Source organism: Candoia aspera, chromosome 6 (assembly GCF_035149785.1).
Source record: "Candoia aspera isolate rCanAsp1 chromosome 6, rCanAsp1.hap2, whole genome shotgun sequence".
Classification (NCBI taxonomy): Eukaryota; Metazoa; Chordata; class Lepidosauria; order Squamata; family Boidae; genus Candoia; species Candoia aspera.
In genome coordinates, this window is record NC_086158.1 from 1,876,707 (window position 1) to 1,896,759 (window position 20,053).

At 50.7% G+C, this 20,053-nt stretch overlaps 1 protein-coding gene across 1 annotated transcript in view; it reads right to left on the reverse strand.

Annotated features, from left to right (window-relative positions):
* Window positions 1-19,809, reverse strand: part of TP63 (tumor protein p63) — an 80,381-nt gene extending 60,572 nt beyond the window's left edge. The window contains exon 1 of the mRNA XM_063306238.1: window positions 19,617-19,809. Coding sequence (XP_063162308.1) covers window positions 19,617-19,658 — 42 coding nt within the window. The 5' untranslated portion in view covers window positions 19,659-19,809. The remainder of the gene's footprint in view (window positions 1-19,616) is intronic.
* Window positions 19,810-20,053: the final 244 nt, after the last annotated feature.

Below are 20,053 nucleotides of genomic sequence, written 5' to 3' on the forward strand. Positions count from 1 at the left end.
CCTCCACATTTGTCCCGGCCTCACTAACATCCAAAGACATTTACCTAACATCTCCAAAAGGCCACTGTTTGAAACCTCAGTCGAGGCTTTGAAACCCTGATGAAGCAGAGATCTTTCTTCTCAATACATTTTTGCCCTGATGTTCCCATCTGATATGGAGGCCCACTGAATGAATCTTAAAATTCTTGCAATAGGGCAGAGCTGTAATTGCTTTATGCCCCATTTTGCATCCCTAAATCCAACAGACACGTTTAAGGTGAGCAAAGAACAAGAACAAGCAGAACTTCCAAATTTTGGCTATCAAATGGAGACGAAGGCATTTTGGTTGCAACTATAAACTCTTATAAGTACCAAAAAGTATCCAGAGGTAATGTCTGTCTTGAGGTCAGTGAAGAGGGCCTCCAAAACAGGACCAAACGGTCTGAAGGTCCGTAATTACAAATGGAACCCCATCCTCACTGAGAGTTGTGAGGTCCTGACCTGCAAACTTTTCAAAAGTCCTTGAAGACGTGGGTGCTCTCTCAGGTGTGGCACCTGGAGGCCAAGGGAGTTTGTGAAAAAAAAAAATACTGGAGTTAGGTTATTCTTATCTTCAGGTTTGGCTTGGTCTGAACCCCATCTGTGCCACCCAGAGTCGCAACTGTGAGGTGGGCAGCTCTATAAATGGACGTAATAAATGTATAAGTAATAAACCAACCAAGCTGAGAGGAAAGAAGAAACGGAGCCAGAGCGAAAAATGGGTACACGTGCCTGCCTAGCAGCAGAACGGTTCAGCAGAGGAGCCCGTTATGCAGGGAGGTCCAGCCTTACTGGATGCTGCTCACAATGCCTGAACTGGGATCCTTGCACCAAGAAGGGGGTGGCCTTGGAGGACCTCAGCGGCCCCTTCCAGCTCCCTGATTCAAGGGAGATGTTAGCACCGACTGAAACAACGGCAGGCAGGAGGCGGCCCAGGCCCACCTCCATCATCTCAGAGAGCTTGACATGGAATAACCATCTTAAATTAGAGGAACAGATTCCAGCTGAAGGCTGCAGAAAATTTCCTGACCAGAAGATTCACAGTGGGTGGCAACAGATGGCCAGTCCTGCTTGGACTGAGAAGCTAAGCAAGTGCCAAGCAAGGCCCTTTCACCTTTTGGCCAACAGAGCACCCAACCACGTTTCTGAAGCAGAAAGAGTGGAGCTTGACTCAAAGGAGGAGAACAAAGGAAGAACAACAGCCCAGAGAGGAGGTAAGCTCCCCTTTGCCGGATGTATCCAAGCAAAGGCTGGAGTGGACAACTGTCTTTCCAGAAAGATTTAATTTGGACCAGATGACCTCAACAGCCCCTTCTGTCTCTCAGATTCTGTGAGCAGGAGTTGCCTCTTAGATCTCTCCAGACCAGGCATGGTGACCTCCGAGCAAAGCCACCTCTTCCTCCGGGGCCACCCCCACAAGGGGCCCAACTCTGAAAGGGCTGCAGAGGAAAACACGCTCCTTTCACAAAGCCCGGCCAACCGAGCCCAGCTCTCTAACTCCTTCCCCAAGAAAGAGTCCCACTGGGGAGTTCCCACAGGGTTACAGTCACCCCAAGGCTCATAGAGGCCCAGAAGTCCAGCTGGTCAGAATCCTGCAAAGGGTGCTGTGTGAGCAGGCGGCCAGGTCTCAAGATGGGGAGATCCATGAGAAAGAACGGCAAGATTCTAGCATCCAAATGCTGATTTCTATTGCTTTGGCCAATTTTGGGACCATGCTCCTACAGGAGCTTGACTCAGTCCCAAATAGGGAGAGACCTGACATCAAGTCCCACCTCGGGAACCCCCCCACTGTCACTGCCCCTATCAGCCACTGGCCTCAAGCCACGAGCGGTAGAGGACCATCACAAAAGGGAAGAGAGAGGACAGGTTCATCCCATTGCCAGAATCAAACTTACAAAACAAAAAAGAATAGTCAAAGCAGGAGGTCCCTTTCCAAACTTCTGGCCCACCCACCAACCCAAGGACCCAGCCTTGGGTCCCAGGGGGGGAATTCCAGCAACTCCTGAATGGCCCCACTGAGCCAACTTGGGCTGATTTAAGTTTGATTAAGCAGGGCCAGGCAGGGCTAGCAGCTGGAGGGAAGAAAGTGGTGGCAAATATTTCCAGGCTGCTGAGTGGATATGTCCAGGGCACAAAGGAAGGACCCTTGCTGTTTTCATCTAACACAACCCCTCCCAGAACCCTCCCAACCGGTATCAGTAGGCCCCACACGTCAAGGCAGCTTGGTCAACATCTTTGGCTGGGCAGCCAGACACACAGCCCGGAAACGGTGCGCATTGCATCTCTTTTTTCAGATTTTCCAGGCAAACATCTTCCCAACTCCGCCTGAGCGACGAGCCACCTTGATCTTTTCTAGGAAGCTCGCCCACTTCCTCGAGCAAGTGGCGCTCCAAAGGGCCGTTGGGGCACCTTAAAGAATCGCAGAGGAAAACAAACTGCAGACATGGCATTCCATGCGCGCCACACGCCATCTGTCCTGGTGGCGGAGGGCCATTCCTCGGCACGCATCCGAGGCATTCCGCGGCCGAACACCACCTCCTCGTTGCTATTTAAATAGCAATTAATCCTCTCCTTGACACGAGCAGCTGGAGGCTTCTTCCTTGGCTGCTCCTCTGATCTTCTAACCCTGCTCCCCACTCCCCAAGCCCCCCCCCCGACAGGTGCAGCCTGAGGTCCAGGTGATTGGGGGTGGGTGAAGACACACCGGCGGAGGGGAGGCTGAGCCTCCCTCCGGCCAGAAATGCTTGGAAGAGCTGCTGGTGACCAGAGGTCAGCGTCTGTCTGAAGCCTAGCCTCCCTCGCCCCTCCGCCAGCAGAGCCCCGGGGTCACCGGCAGAGAGCTCTCCGGGAGGCGTGCGCCTCCTGACAAGGGAGCAATTAGAGGGGGCAGCTAACCTGGCGGGGGGGGGGATCTGCATTGGAATTTGACTCGGCAGGCATCCCTGGCTTCAAATCAAAACAGGGCTGGCTCCCTCTCCCTCCGCAACGAAAGAGCCTGCGGATGGTCCTTACACAGCCAGACGCCGATGGAGAAGCTCCAGGAAGGGGATGAGTTACAAAACTGGAGTAGCTCCCAACTCTGACGCCGCTTCTCGACCCAACCCACCCACCCCTGGGCACGCACTTGCTAAGCCTGCTGCCCTCCAGAAGGCTGCCTGAGTTCCCCTCCCTTTACCAAGGTTCGGAGAAACCTTTTAGGAATGGCGGCCCAACGCTCCTTCAACCCAGCTGCCTTCCCTGAAGAAGAGTGCCCCCTCGTCCTTCAAGGCCAGACCCTCAGTTCCACTCTGGGAAGGAAGGGGTCTGTTGCCCAAGCCCACCCCTTGCCTTCAGGAGTTGGGAGCCGCACAGATGCCCATGGCCCTTTGGGTCACCTGCATGATGTTTTCCCCTCCCAAAGCTAGGCCATCTTGCAAGAACGAGTACTCTACTGGTGAAACCCTAGATATCCCCCCCTACCATCAGGGCCCTGTGGATACAGGCTTACCCTGAGCACCCCCAGAGAGGTGGACTTCAACTCCCAGAATGCCTCAGCCATCATGGCCCCTGCTAAACCTTCTCAGAGTTGGAGCCCACACACATCCAGAAGGCTCCCAGGTTGGGAAAAGCCATGGATTGAAAGCCACGGGTTAGTCTTCCACCCGACCAATGCAAAACCCCAAATACATCAGGCAGCAAGGAAGCCATCAACCCGCCCTGCCACACCGCGACCCAGGGCTGAGTTCACACACTGCACTGATGCATAATGTTGCATGTTTGTTTTGCTTTGCGTAATAGGTGAATCCAGCCGACCGGGGCTTATTCGGCAAACTGTAGTGTAAATAACACGCAAGCCAAGGCAGACAGTCAGAGCAGTACAGCCTGCTTCTTGAAAACTTTTGGAGCCTGTTGCCAGTTCCTGCAAGATGCAGAACTGCAGGTGGTTTTCCAAAAGTTCATTCAGGAGGGATACACCCTGGTGGACTCTCTTGGCCTGACTCCATATGACAGTGTTTCTCAGCCTTGGCCACTTTAAGATGGGTGGACTTCAACTCTGGCTGGGGAATTCTGGGAGTCGAGTCCACCCTTCTTAAAGTGGCCGAGTTGAGAAACACTGCCACCTGAAGCAGCTTCCTATGAGCTTCAGATTTATTTCTGAGCCTGGAATGAGGCTTCTTCAAAATCCACCATTCCCTCCAAAGGTCGAAAAAAGAAAAAGAAAGAAATCCTGGAGGCTTTTTTGAACCCGGAGTCCCAATGCTATAGAGGAGTGCAAAATGGGACCGTCAGCGTGCAAAAAGTGTGGCGTTTCATCCAGAGACCGAAAACATCCTTTAGATGCATTCCGAAAGCTGCAGCAAGTAGCCACTTGGATTACCACGCCGTCTGCGCACACACACTCTTACACACACACGCGCGTGCACACACGGCGTACCTCCCCTGCTCACAGCGTGCAAGTATCAACCACTTTAAAGGAGGCACGGCAGATATTACAGCCCCGTGGGATTTTACGAATGGCCGTGCCCCTTCATCAATTTCCAGTAGACTTCCCTTGTGATAGCCAGCGCAGGCCCTTTGACAGACGGAAAGCAATCGGTCTCGTATTCGCGCTCCAGAAGCTAAGCACCAGAATATTAGCCCAATCAGAAAGCAGCCCCGTAACTTTAGAAGGCTTTCTTCCAGCGAAGCGGCACAAATGCCCATCTATCTCTTGCACAAACACAGGCATTCGTGGCAGGAAAACAGAGAGGCAATTTCTCTTTCCAACACGCAATTAAGCCGCAGGACCTCGGAGATCGGTCCCCGACACCGTTTAGGGCTCTCACAAAAAGCCCAGAGGAGGGTCCGCCAAATGGCCTGCAGGAATCCCATGCAGCCCCTGCCTGACCAGGGCCGATCTCAGGAAAGGGAAACAGGCTTGCTTCCTCCAGGGAGGGGAGCCTGCAACGTTGACCCGGGAGTGGGAAGAAGCCGTAGCAAGCCACTATCCGCGCCTGCCAAGAAACCAGCACGGATGTGTCTCTAAAGTCACCGGAGTCAAGCCGAAATCAAACCTTCAAAAAAAACCTAGGTAAAATCTTTTAGAAGTGCAACATGGAAAACTAGCACCTCCCGGAAGAAACATTCCAGACTGGGAGCGTGCTGCCCAAAAGGATGTTCTTTTTAGAGACTGAGATGGGGGAAAAGCCAGAAATGCAGTCCCTGGTTATTCCGGGAACCACCTTTACGTCAAGGCACTTTGCACGTCCTCAAGGCACCTCAGCCCCTTTCATTTTCGGTTGGCACCATCACCCCTTCCCCTCCCTCTTCCGGTTTAACTTGAAGGATTCCTAAAGTTTTAAGAACGAAACTCGCCAGTTGAGTATTTCCCAAAGAGGATGCTAATATCCCTCAGAGGAAACGTGTCTTGACCACCGCACGAAATTTCAGGGCAAATTATTATTATATATTATATTAAGAGTCACGTTGAGATGGGCAGCTATGGAAATTAAACAAACAAACAAACAAATAAAATTATACAAAAAGATCAAGAATCCTTAACTGGTTGTGGCTCTTGATCCATGCAGGCTGATTAATCAAGTATCAATCCAGAGGCCTAAAACTATAAACAAAATTCCACTTCAGTGAACATTAGAGCTAATTGCAATTTTTTATCTATCTATCCTTCTCTCTCTTGCATTTATATGGCTAAATTTAATGCCAACTTTATAGGAAAATACTACTCATTTTAGGTAATTAAAATAAATTTCAACAGACTTGGTTAATTGGAAAAAGAAAGCTACTTGGATTCTCCAGAGTTACATTACTTCAATAATAGTGTATCCAAGCAAAATTTTGTTATGCATTTTACTAACCCATTTTTTAAATCACATTTACTGATTCATTTATATTCTTTATGCTACGCCGTATCCTTCATACAAGGATCTGGGTTATTTTAGCAAACTTCGATTGCCTTCATTAACACCGTTGGATTTTTTAAGCAGAAAACTGGGTTAAAATATTTCCAAGTGTTTATTGAGGAATTCTGAAATTATTTTTAAAATCCTCTCCCCCCATATTGCTTGCATGTACTGGTAACTTAGCAATAAATGTGTGAACAAACAGCACACGTGGAAAGTGCTGAACCAAGAAAAATATCGAAAAATGATTGTTAGAAGTGGAAAAGGGTTTTTTGTTTTTTTGAGTCTCTTTGTGCAATTTTTATCCAAGCAAGAATGCCAGAGCGCCATTACACAACGTGCTTTAAAACCTGGGCAAGCTATTCAAGTCCACCGGCTCACGGTAGTTTAAATTTGGAAGGGAAAAGTTAAAATTCTCTAAGGATGAAAGCACACTGGCGCAGTATGAAACATGGCATGAATGCGCAGCTTTTCAATGCAGGACAGAGGGGAGCCCTGCAACTGTCAAATCAATGCATCTTCTGGATGCGCTGTTACACCAAACCAAGGGAGGAACCAGTCGTAAAAGCTTAAAGTTACCCGCAACGCAGCAGTTTCAGGAAAGCCTTTAGTCGGATGAGAGAAAACGAAAGCGAAGAGCAAAATGTCTATGGAAACTATTTTGCAACCAAAAAATGAGCCTGCTGGAGTGATCCAGGAAGGGTTTGGGTTGGGGAGAATTGCACGATCTAACTTCTCCTTCCTAAATTCTTGAGGTTCACCATCCATCCATCCATCGCCTTCACACGAGAATCTGTGTTACTTTCAGACAATCTAACTCTCTCGCCGGAAATCAAATGGGTGAAGTTGGGGATGAGACAGTCCCAATCACCTAAATCAGTGTTTTTCAAACTTGGCCACTTTAAGATGGGTGGGCTTCAACTGCTTCTCCCCCCACCCCCCAAGGAAAATCTCAACCTGTTTTGCTCGGGTTTGGGAGCGCTACCTATCTGACAGACCAGAGTCCCAACCCTCCTGCGCCATTTTTTCCCCAGCCGAGTTGGGAAAAATAGACGTGAATCATGCAGCAATTCAGAAGTGTTTTTCTTCAAGCAGGCAGCCTGCTACGAAGACAAAGACTGAACTGATGAATCGACATTGGAATTGCGCATCGCGCGATGAATCAGAGCGGCCAGGGTGGATAAGGACACATTTTCTCCGTGGGAGCAAAACTGGGTTCATGCTGCTGAAAAAGTACCGTTCTGCACTTAAGCCACACAAACAGCGACAGGATCTGGAATTTCACGCGCCAGGAGGGCTCCAGGTTGAGCCACGGTGCTTTAAGGGGGCCTGCTGGGGGTTACCCAGTCCCCCCACCCCACATCTTTTCCCCAAGCAAGAGACTCTGGTGACAGGCTTTCTTGGTGGAAGCTCCCATGCTCGGAACTCCCTGCCACTTAAGACGCTTAAGTCCTTTACAGGAAGTCCTCGACTTACAATCATTTGTTTAGCAACTGGTCAAAGTTATGACGCTGGAAAAAGTGACTTACGACCGGTCCTCGCTCTTACGACTGTTGTGGCGTCCCTGCAGTCACGTGATCAAACTCCAGGCACTTGGCAACTGGCATGTCTTTACGACGATGGCAGTGTTCCAGGTCACGTGCTTGCCATTTGTGACCTCTGCAGCCCGCTTCCAACAAACCAAGTCAAAGGGGGGAGCCAGATTTGCTTAACAACCATGTGATTCGCTTAATGACCATGGCAAAAAGGTCATAAAATCAGGCACAACTCACTTAGCAACCACCTTGCTTAGCAACGGAGGTTCTGATCTCAATTGTGGTTGCAAGTCGAGGACTACCTGTATTATTCCACAAAACTCTGGGGCCTGAGGGTGAAAGGACTCCTTTTCCCTAGTTTGGGAAGGAGTCATTGGCATTTTATTCTTCTGATGTAGTTCTGCATACCATGGGCAGTATATAAATCCATGGGTGGATGGATGGATGGATGGATTCCTGAAAGTCCTCTTCCGGCCAGCTCCGGGGCACCCTCTTTCCCACAACTGTGTTCCATTCTAGGTGGTCACCCAACCTGGCCTGCACTTTAAGCATCTGGTGGGGGTATAAGACAAGCTCCCGTCCCTTGGCCTCACTCCTCTAAGCCACCATGAGAACCAGGGATTGCGCTGGATGCCCAGAGTAACCCAACAAGGCTTTTCTGATGCCACTCACAGCCACAAGGGCAAATCCAAGCCACAATGACACCATCATGCAAATAAATCAAGTGTGTGATTTGCATAATTTATGCAACGGTATCACCATGCATGTGATGTCACTGTCTCCACCCTTACACCCCTCCATGGACAGCAGGGTCCACAAGGAGACCAAAACAGGCAAGCAGGTAGCCACAGTGGCACAATCCAAGGCCCTTGAACGTGCATCAGTGCTGCACGTATGTGCAAGGGGAAGGACTCTGCGCTGCTGTGACCTTGCCTGTTCTGACTCCCCCTGTGGATACTTCTCCTAACAGACAACATTTTGTCCATAAATATTTATTTAAGGCATAGAGCAGTTGCAACATCTAGTTGATCTGTGCTGAGCTGATCTTAAAAAGCTGGGCAGCATTGCACCTGGTTAACTCTTGGATAGGAGACCACCAGGAAATCCAGAAAAAAGGCAACAGCTCTCCACTTCCCTACTGCTGCCCAGAGAACTACATGGAGACGTCAACTCAACTCAAGTTGAGTCTCTTCTTCTGCTTACTTTCTACTTTCCCTTGAAAACATCAAAAGAACAGCAACTGATTATCATGCCAACCTGCAGCTTGCCCTAATTGTGCCCTAAACTGATCCTCCCAGCATACAGTGTTCACGAGTTAAGACATTTTGCCAAACGTTTCCTGGTTTTTTCCTGTATCTGAAGGCATCAAGAATCAGGTCACAAAGGTAAGAAGAGAGAAAGGAGATAAATTATCTATCTGGTACAGCAAAAAGAAGAAGAAGAAGAAGAAAAATGAATTTTAAGTCAAAGTGAAGACTTCCTGAACACAGAGATGGACTGACCTACAACGGCAGCCAAGCTACTAAGTCTTGCACTGCAGTTTACAAGCTCAACAAATACACAAGCTCATGCAAATATTAGGAGAATATATGCACAAATCAGACAGCACCCACAAAAAAATTAGGTGCACAAGTTTCAGTAAATTGAGGGAGGCTGAGCTCATAAAAAGTAGGGGCGAAGGGAAAGTCTCGTAAAAATGACAAAGAATTGCCTTTTCCTTTAACAAAGTTCCACCGTGATGACTAATAGCTTTTTACGAGATTGCAGAAAGGCAGATCTGTTAGCTCATCCTTCCGTCCCTGCAACGAACAGCATTTTCCCAAAATCACGCAGACTCTCTTCACAAACTCACAAAGGGTTTGCAAGCCAGGCCAACCAAAAGATACACTGTCTGTCAATCCAGGAGTCCAGGAAGTGATCCCGAGGCTCCCGAAACCAAAAGCAGAATGCTTCGGACTCCCTGGTAGACACTACGGCGGTGTCACCGTATCACCATTCAAATGATGCCACTGGTCATGTGTCATCGCTTGCCCCCTCTGTGGACACCCACAAGTCTTTAATAATGACTGACAAGGTATTTATACATGTGCATGGCGAAAATTAGGAGAGCCTGGCTGTGAAATAACGGAACTAATTTCTAAAAACGTAATGAATTATTAAGAGTTCATGGGTGTCTGTCATGATGTTCACCGGGGACTTCTGCTGTTGTTGCTGTTTTTATCCTGGACCCTCGGCTCAACTTACCGTCACAGAACGATGATAATAAGGAGGAAGAGAAAGAGGAGGAGGAAGAGAGAAAAAGCAAAGCAAAGCAACAGGAAGTATTTTAACATGGGAAATGATTTTGGGCCCTCAAAAGCAATGAGTCTCAACACGCCAATGACAAAAAACTGCATTACGTGAAACAACGCAGACGGTATCTTTCACTGTCTCGAGTTTAGGAAGGACGGATAGTCAGAAGCACCAGTCAGAACTATCTGGCAGGCAGGGTGCTGATAGCAACAACAACAACAACAACAACGATGATGGTGACGATGATGCAGGCAAGCAGGACAGACTTTTAAGCAACGATCCACAGGGCTGAATTGCTGAGATTTTCCTAGCCCACTTCACCTCTCCAAAACCACAGGGTTTGGTCCTGGGCCCTGTCTCTGACCACCTGATTCCCACCCTCTTTCTTCCCAGGAAAACTTGGTCCCTCTTCCCCGTTTCTCGGGTCTGCAATGAGCACAGTAAGTGAGAAAATATCCGGGAATAAATGGGCCTTTTGCTGCCTTTAAGAACAGGAGCAGGCGAAGGGTCCCAGGAGCGGGTCTCCCAGGGCCAGCCACGACTGAGATCATTGGAATAACCACGGGTTGGGCCCCGAGAGAAGGCGGGTCTCCCAGAAGCCCCTGATGGGCTTTCCAGGTGATCAGACCTTCCAGCCTGGCGTCAGCTGCCCCGGATTCTGCAGCGGAGCAGGCAGCGACGGACCCACTTTTCAGCAAGCCCCCTCGTCAGCAGCCACCCCCAGGAGAAACGCCTGACGCTTTTTCAGTCTGCCATCCTTTGCCTTAGCACAGTGTTTTTCAAACTTGGCTGCTTTCAGATGGGTGGACTTCAACTCCCAGAATTCCCCAGCCATGCTGAGAAACACTGCTCTGGCTTGACAGCAAAAAAGACCCAGAACTTGTTCACAAGCCGAGAACGACACACACAACCAACACACCATTTCACCAGTTGAGAAGGCTGACACTTAATTCACAGCAGAGAACTACAGGTAGTCCTCGCTTAACAACCATTTGTTTAGTGATGATTCGGACTTATGACAGTGCCGGAAAAAATGACTTATGACCGGTCCTCGTGCTTATGACCATCACAGCATCCTGTGGTCACATGATCACGATTTGGGCACTTGGCAACTGGTTCACATTTATGACTGACACAGCATCCTGTGGTCACATGATTGCCATTTTCAACCTTCCTGGCCAGCTTCTGGCAAGCAAAATCAATGGGGAACTGCATGATTCGCTTAGCAACCACCACAAAAAGGTCATAAAATCAGGTTGGACTCACTTAATGACCGTTTCACTTAGCAACCAAAATTCTGATCCCAATTGTGATTGTTAAGCGAGGACTACTTGTATTCAGGAGTAAACCCTGGAGAAGATTCTCCTTCACACTTACTCCTCTTCACACTGACAGAAAACCAGAAGCCTCTTGCATGCATAACGTGTGACACGCCTGAAAAACAGGCAAAGCTTCAATCACACCACTGCAGCCACCGTTTCAACTTTTTTGACCTTATCCTGCAGATACCCTTGCTTAAAACCCAAGAGAATCCACTTGAAAAGAACCAGGAAACGGAACCGTCCCAAATCACAACCTTAAAGTGCAAGTCTTCTCATCTGTGAACCAAATTTTAAAAAGCAAATGCACCACTCTTCTCACGCAAGGATCAAGGAAACATTCCACCTATGTTAAATGTGCAAAAAGTTTGAATTCCTGGAATCACCTTCCCAACAGCTCCAATAATTTAGGGCCCTAATATTGTGGTTTTCTAAATGTCCTTTGTTTTGGACAACATCAGCTCTTGAAACTATTTCAGACAGTCATGTGTGTTCCTGTCATCCTAAAATCCTGCAATTCCTATAAAGCTCCCTGATAAAAGAGAAAAACTGGATGTCCACACTCCATCTCCCCACATTGGAAATCTTGTCAAGCTACGCCGTTTGGTTTTTGCAATTCCTGCAAGTTTTATCTATTGATTTCTTGTAGGCTGTTTCGGTCCCGGATAAGCCAGCCATGAGGGCTAGCACCCTGTTTTTTTAAAATGAAAATGCTCAAGCAGCTGAATCCCATGCACAACCACATCCCCGGTTTGAGGTGACAAGAAAAACAAGCTGTGTCCAAGCAAAACAACACTGGTTTTTGAAACACGCCAGCCACAAAGGGGCTTATTCGCATGTTTACGCGGGCAGAAATGAAACGGTGAGAAAAACAGGAGGGCTCTCTCGAGGGTGCCACAACCGCCGTGGGTTTGTGAAGGCAAAGGCCGAGTTCAGAGACCTGCACAGAGGTCAGGGCCGGACAGGGGCCATCTCTCTTCCCATTCACCTATTTTCTGCGACCCAGACGTATGTCTGAAGACAACCTTAATTAGCAGTGCAGAAGCCAGAAGACGACCGCGTTGTCTCCGATTTGAATGCAACACTAAGCACTTGGAATGCATAAAAGATTATTTTCCTGGATGTTTTTTTTTTTTTAAAAAGCAAAGCAAAGACATCTTTTGTCCAAATCCACAGAGCAGAAGATGTCACCCAATCTCCCCAAGGCTTCTTCAGAGAGGGAGAGAAACCTTGCAGGGTAATGCCGAACAAGAATCCCTGTTTGGTTTTTTGCAAAAGGAAAAGTCACATCATAGATCAGAGGTGGAAAAGGAGCGGGGTGTGCAACCCCGATGCCAAAGGCCCGTTCCTCTGTTCCTGCGCTTAGCCGCATGATGGGATGGTCCCTTCATCATCTTGCATTTCACTGCAAAGAGCGAAGCCTGATGGGATGTCACCCAAAGAGGAAGAGGTGAACAGAAGTTGCAACGGCTCAGGGGGCGGGGAGCAGAGCTTACGCCTGTAAGAAGACCCCGGCGTCGCAGCCAGCTTGGGGGCATGTTTAAAGGTGTGGCCCCTCTGCCGAGTACCCCAATAAAACTAGGTCTTCATTGCCCTCCAGCACCACTTCCAGCTCAGGGCTATTAGAGAACCTCAAACTCCTCTCCACGTCACGGGGAGCAGGGACCAGGTGCATGCAGCACAGCTCAACCAGTGGCATCACCGGTTTGGTTTCACACAAGCCCTAATGCACCCAAATGGCCTAAAGCAGGCCCTTCTCGATGGCGTGGAACAAACGCTGAGGATCCCCAGGCTAAACGCTCCGAAGCTGGGCCAAGCAGCCCCTTCAAAACTGCCATCAGAGCTGGGAGGTGATGTGCTCACCTGCATTCCCCAGAACAACATCTCAGATCTGCTCGCCCAGGTCAGTGCCTTAACCCCACTCACCACATTTAATCAATGGGCATTGAATGTCTCTTCAAGAGTTCTCCTAGGGTGACTCACAGGAGGGGGTTCCCTTTGCAAGCCAGATGTAAACAACAGCCAAGTCCATCTCTTTAGGTTTCTAGATCTCATGGAACAAGGGAGGGAGAATCTCACCCCACCGCATGAGATGTCTGCTGCTCCTGCGCACTCACGTACTTATTTCAAACTGACCTGAGTTTTTCCCCATGCCCTTTTCATCCTACGCTAGAAATCCTCCAACTTTTCAACCTTAGAACAAGCTCGGCTCACACCCACAGGTGTAATCACATTTAAATCTGCAATATGTTTGCATTTCCCAATGGAATCTTTGATTTGGGTCCCAGCCACTAATCCTCTTGCAAGCCTCCCAGGCTGAGTAACGTGGAACGGAGAAATGGGTCAAATTCCTATTCCTCCAGGGCCATATTTAGTGATCTTGCAAGCTTCTCCAAGCTGGTGTCCTTCAGACATCTTGAATCAACACCTCCCCCAAATCCTGGCCAGGTAGCAGAGAATTCTGGGAATTGTAGGAAGAACACATCTGGAAGCCCACAGGTTGGGGGAACACTGCAAAGTAGCACAGGATGAGAACAGAGGCCTCCACAGTGGCTTGTGATTCAGACTTGCGGATGCCAGGATCTAACTAGCGTCTTCCCAATCCTGCAGCCTCTATCTTGGCATTGCAGCAGAATGCTTTGGGGCAGTTCCAAAATGGGGACAACAGATATGGAAGCGCTGGAGAGCTTCTGCCTCTTAGGATCACCCATCAACAGCGAAGGAACCAGCAGACAAGAAATACGCCGCAGACTAACACTTGGTAGAGCAGCCATGAAGGCCTTGGAGGAGACCTTCAGCTGCCGGGATGTGCCTCTACCTACAAAGGTCAGAATTGTGCGAGCTGTGGTGTTCCCTGTGACCCTCTATAGAAGAGAATTTCGACTTTGAAGAAGCAAATTAGGAAAAGCATCAATGCTTTTGAACTCTGATGTTGGAGAAGACTCCTGAGAAGTCCACGGACAGCCAAGAACACAAACCGATGGATCATTGAACAAATCAGCCCAGAGCTCTCGCTCAGGGCACAGATGACCAGGCTCAAGTTATCCTACTTCGGACGCATTATGCGAAGACCCAGCATCCTGGAGAAGGCTCTGATGCTGGGAAGGGTGGAAGGAAAGAGAAGAGGAGGAGGACCAGCAGCAAGGGGGAGCAACTCAGTTACAGCAGCGATGGGGGCTCCACTGGGACACCAGGCTGGACACACATCGTCCTGGAGAAGGTCCATCTCTGTGGTTGCTAAGAGTGGAACTGATTTGATAGAACATGATCAGTCAACACAAAGACCCAGCTCCCTGGAGAAGGCTCTGATGCTGGGAAGGGTGGAAGGAAGGAGGAGAAGAGGACCGCCAGGAACAAGGGGGAGGGACTCAGTGACGGTGGCGATGGGGGCACCGTTGGGTGACCTGCGCCAGGTATTAATGCTCCAAGGAGGAGGAGGACAGGTTAGGGGTGCACACTCATGGAGAAAATCTATCAAAAATGACTTGATGGCACTCAATCAATCAAGCGAAAGACTTAGCACTAATGGGGGACTTTCTCAGACGGGAATCTCTCCCTCCCTGACACGTTTGGAACTGCGACTTGCAATTTCCGGTGGGCAAATTTGTGTTTCAGAACCAAGGAACAGATAACAGCCCCCTCCCAGCTCCCCCCCCCCGAAACATCCAGCTATGAACCTTCCTTGTTTGCCTCCCGGTTCCCCCCAGGGCCTTCCTGCCACCCTCCTCCTCCGAGCATTAATACCTGGCGCAGCCCCCCAGAGCCTAACAAAGGCTTCTCCCAAAAACTTTTCCGTCTTCCTAGCCAGCAGGCCCAATGGGGGATGCTTGCTGTGGAAGATGGGGAGCGGAGTCCAGCCTCGCTGGAAAAGGACTTGAGGCAAGAGCAGGATTTATTTTCGGTGCCAAAAAACTCATTGTCGGGATGTGGGGGGAGGGCTAAAACTCGGGGAGACAGGTGGCTAAAATATTCCCAGGATCAAGGGAGTGGAGAAAGCGCCCAGCGGTTTCCAGACCAGGTGCGGCTGTTAATGTTTCCAGCGTCAAAGGTCCAACTATGCAACTCAAACTGTGCACAGAACATGGCGCAAACCTGCCTTTGCAGGAAGCGGCGTTCTGCAGGGGACACAGCCCCCCCCTCCCCACTTTGGGCTGGAAACGCCTTGAAGGCACCCAGGAGGACAGAGATGCCTGAACAACCCAACCGAAGAAAGAACAGGGAAACCAGCAAGCCAAGCCAGGATCGGGCAGCCCCAGGCAGCCTCTTCCTCTCCCCGTGTATCAGCCCCCCCACTCCCATTAATGCAGAAGAGCCATTGACCAAGGGGTATGGGTGGCAGAAACTGCACTTCACACACACACATGCGCACACACACACACCCAGGAAGGTAAAGGCCCCTTCAAACTGAATTCCACTCCTGGTGAATTTTTGGGGTACGGCCATGAGGTCTTCCTGGCAGCAGGGCAGGAGGGGTGGCCCCCCGTCTTGTTCTGGGATGCCTTTCCAATCGAGCCTCCCGCTCCGGGATTTCCTTGGGGTCTCCCATCCAAGGACTAATCAGGCCTTGTTTAGCTGCCTGAGACCAGCCGAGCCCCAAGAATCATCCGCCTCTTTCCCTTCGGTGTCCCTTTATTTCGTCATCCCTCCCTTAAAGGAGAGGAAGTTAGGGAAAATAAAAACGTCCCCACTTTTTGAAAGACCGACATGAAGAACTGGGCAGGAACTGGCGGTCCGGAGCATCTGGAGCACGGCTCCCAACAGCTGGGACAACCACCGTGACCTTGGGGGCTAAGAAGGGTGGGATTAGTGGTCCAGATTGGGAAGAGCAGCCCAGAGAGCCACGGACAAAGAAGGAGACAGGCTAACATGGTTCGGCGTCTAGGCCATTTCTAGACAGCAGGGCAGGCAATGGAGAAGATGCTGCCACATGCCAAGGAGGCCCACCTCCTCGCCCAATGCAAGTGCTGGGGAGTCTGGATCGGGGCCAGGGAGACCTGGCTCTTGGCTTTGCCCAGTGGGCACCCAGATGCCCCAAGGGGAAGCAGGCAGGCAAGCCCTCCCTTTGCATATTCCAAGAGGCAGCCCCTCCCTGCCTGGGGCTGGTTTCAGAAGCCAAGCAGGGGTGAGTCCATGGATGGGGGGCCACCAGGAAACCCCCAGGGCCGAAGACTGGAAAGGAAGGAATAGGGCAACAGGAAGCCACTTCCACAATGTTGCCAAGAAAACTGCAGGAACATGACCTCACCAGGAGCTGAGCTGAACTGAAGGCATCTTTGCCTTTTTTTTTTCCCAGTAAGGGATCGATTCTCTGTCGGTATTGATCCTTAGCGACCACAAAGATAGGCAGTGTTTTAGGAAGCAGAATGCATCAAATATGCAGAGGTCACCTCTGAAAATGGAAGCTTTGTTTATTCATGGCCAGAGAACACTGGGCACATCCAGACCAGTGTTTCTCAACCTGGGCAACTTTAAGATGGGAGGACTTCAACTCCCAGAATTCCCCAGCCAGCTGTGGAATTCTGGGAGTTGAAGTCCTCCCAACTTAAAGTTGCCATGGTTGAGAAACACTGATCCAGACAGACTGCCACTGTGCTTTTTTAAAAACTCTTTAACTTCGTTCAGAGCAAGCACCCTGTCTTCTCCTTAATCCTCAAATGCTATTATTTGATAGCATGATTCGCACAGACCCCCCCTCTTGCCCCCATCAGACACCTTCAAACACATTCCGTGGGGAGCCGAGTCATTCAGGAAGCTGGCACGCACTAAGCCCACCAGGGCCGAGTTGCCCAAAACAGACGATGCTCTAGCCAGGGTTTCAATGCGTGAGAATCAATAGCAAGCGGAGGGGTGGGGGTGGGAGCCAAGGCTTCCAAGGCGTCCTTCTCTGAAAAGCAAAGCTCAGCACCAGCCGGCTCCATGTTGCCCAACCGCCCCAAGTCTCGGTGGGGTTACCGGGTTCAACGGCCCACGCCCCGTTCTTTGTGAGCGTCTTCCCTGGCTGCAATCGGGGAGCTGACGCGGTGCGCCAGTGAGTCAGGGCAGAGAAGGAGCAGCATGTCTGCCCGGCAGGAGCAGCAGGCCGGCCTCTTGTCTCGCGGGGAGCATCATGACGTCACCCACGCGGCACCTCGGCACACCGGCCCTTCACCAGCCGGGTCAGGGAGGCCCCAGGTGGCCCCAGGCCGGCTCCTGGGCATTGCTCAGGCTGGGAACTTTAAATGAAATTGGAGCTGGAAAAGACCAGGCGCCTTCCCGCTTGCCCGGCCAGGAAAGTTCTGGAAAAGCTTCCCAGGGTTTGCACAAGATCCTGGGTGGTGCTCGCAACGAAGCCAGGTGGCAGCCGCCAAGCCGAGGAAGGAGTTACGAAAAAGAAACCGGGGGAGGGATGGGGGGACCCATGGGCCTTCCACCCCGCTTTCTCTGCCACTCTGCAAGGGATCCTCCTTCACTCCTGCAACGTTCCTGCACTTCTCTTGGTCCGCAACCTTCCACCTTTCCGTCCCTTTCCCTCTAGCAGGTTATAAAGAGCTCTCCGGCCTTCCAGGTGATTTCTCCCCAATGGGGCACCAGCATCTAACAGGCCCAGTGGCCCTGCAAAAGCAGGACACTTGAAATGTCTTTGCAGGTCTTCTCTTATTCTGGAAACAGGTTGAATCAGAACTGCCAGAGCCATTAAGGGGGCCTGCCTGTTGGGCGTCTGGGCCCCATCAGTGGTGCCAGCTGTCTGGAAGTACGATTTTCATGTTTCCCCACATTGCAAAGAAAGAGGAGCTCGTGCCAAATCCGTGCAAAAATAGCACACAGCTCCACAATTCTCCCCGCCATATAATTTACTTAAATCTGCTGAGCAACTTTTTCCTGTTTAATTATGGATAGGACAGTACAGGGGGGGAAAAAAAAATGAACGAAATTGGCTGCTTTTTTTTTAGGGGAAAAAAATCCTCCATGTAGGGGAAGTTGTGAGACCCAATTTTTCACAAGCTATAGATAGGCTGAGAAGAGAAAACACACACACGCACAAACACACACAGAGAGAAACACACGGAGTTCAAAGTAAACTTAAAGCTTTCCGAAGAAAGGCTGTTGTGATGCATACAACTTTTAAAGCCTGTGAATGAAGGCTGCTGAGCGAGCTGTCAAGCCAGGCAGGTGAAACCGTCCAGCAAGGAATATCAAAGGTGCCTCCAGTCAGAAAGTTGATCAGCTAGATCACTTTCAGAGGGATTCCTTTCACACAAGCCGTGGAGGTGGGACCCATTTAGCAGAGAGCAGGGATCAGTGAACAAAACGCAGCGGAAGATCCAGGAGACGTCCGTTCTCCCTCCGGAGAGAAGGTCCCTCAACGGCAGGATTCCCGGGGCCCCGGGGACGGATGCTGCGCCCCCACCCAGCAAAGCCTGCTCCCCCCAAGGCAGAACAGGGCCGTGCCACGGCACCTCCATTTTACGGATGGGTCACACGGAACGTGAAAATCACTGCTGAAAAAGAGGCATCCGGCTGGCCAGCCTCGGATTCACCATCTCCTGGATTATGCCAACCTTCACTGCAACCCAGCAGAACTGTCCGAGCAGGACTTATGCCCGGACGGGGGAATCTGCACAAAACCTGGAAAATTTATCGAGAGGTGAAACTGAGCAGCAGGGAGCGTTTCTCTTCCATCGAGGCAGCCCGAGCAAGTGTCCTGCACACCCCCTTGCCCTGTTTCCAAGTGGGGCTCACTGCAGGGTTGGGACCGAACGCTGGGGTGAGCCCCCACGCAAATCACAGGGTTGCAACCCTTCGATTTCGCCTACAGCACTGACGGTGCCCCTCTGCTCTGGGATCTCGTCTTGCTGCTGTGTCCCCCTGAGGGGGGTCCACCCCCCACCAAAGGGAGCTCTTTTTCTAGAGGGGGCACCCCCCGCAAGCTGCATTACTCCAAGCCTTAAGCCTATCCTCTGTACACACAGCCGCTCTCTTGCACCCCAACCAAAACTGGCACCTTGGGAATCCAAGTGATGCTACGCACACACGCACACATGCACACACACGCACACTTTGGCCAGACTAGACACACAGTTTATTGACAGACTCAGAGAGGTATTTCTTGGTCGGGATGCAGAGAGGCAAGCGGGTCCAGGAAAACCCGGTCCGTTCACTCACCCTGTATCCAAAGACTTTTGGGCAGCGCTTTTTAAAGCCGGCAGAGTCCTCTGCCATCTGCCCCTTCACCATAGCCACGTATTACGCCCCCCCACACCAAAAAAGTTACAATGGTTTACAGTCAACACAGACAAAAGCTCATCATTTCTCAAAGCTGTGAGGTGTTTCCTCCGAGGGTGTTTTTCCTCTGCCCTTCCCTGGCCAAACACTACTCCGCCGGCCGAAATCAAGGGAGATGACAAATCACAGCCATCGTGTCAAGAACAACTAAAGCCAAAGAACAAAGCACGGCCGATGTGGTCCATGTCGAGGGGGGTGGGATGGGGGGCGCCTTTGGAAGAGCGAAGTCTTGGGCCGCCTTTAAAGAGAGGGCAACGAAAGTGGAGAAAAGGAGAAATTCGGTGGCGGAGGGAAGACGGGAGATGCCTTACCTCATTGTACTGGCTCTGGGCATTATTCTCAAGGTACAACATGTTAGCAGTGAGGTCAAGCAGAGCCGCCGTCCTCTCTTCAGGCTCCACGGTGGAACTCCTTCCCACCAGGCCCCCCACCCCCAAAGAGACCCTGCAAGGAAAAAAAAAAAAACCCAACCCAACCAGCCACCCACGGGTGATGCCACCTGGAGGCTCTTGGGACTGACTGTGCCTCTCGCCTTAACTTCAGATTCCCTTATATACCTGTCTTCGGGCGAGGAGGGGGCAGGGCAGACCTGCTTGGCTCTACCTGTCAAAACTCTTGCGCACCTGGACTCCTCTCCCAGTGGGAGAGGCCTCGCTCCCAGCTCATTAAGTGGTTAAGGAATCCTTATCGCCAATCTTGAGAAAGGGAAGGAGGGGAGGCACATGCGCGCACACACACCACCGGCCAG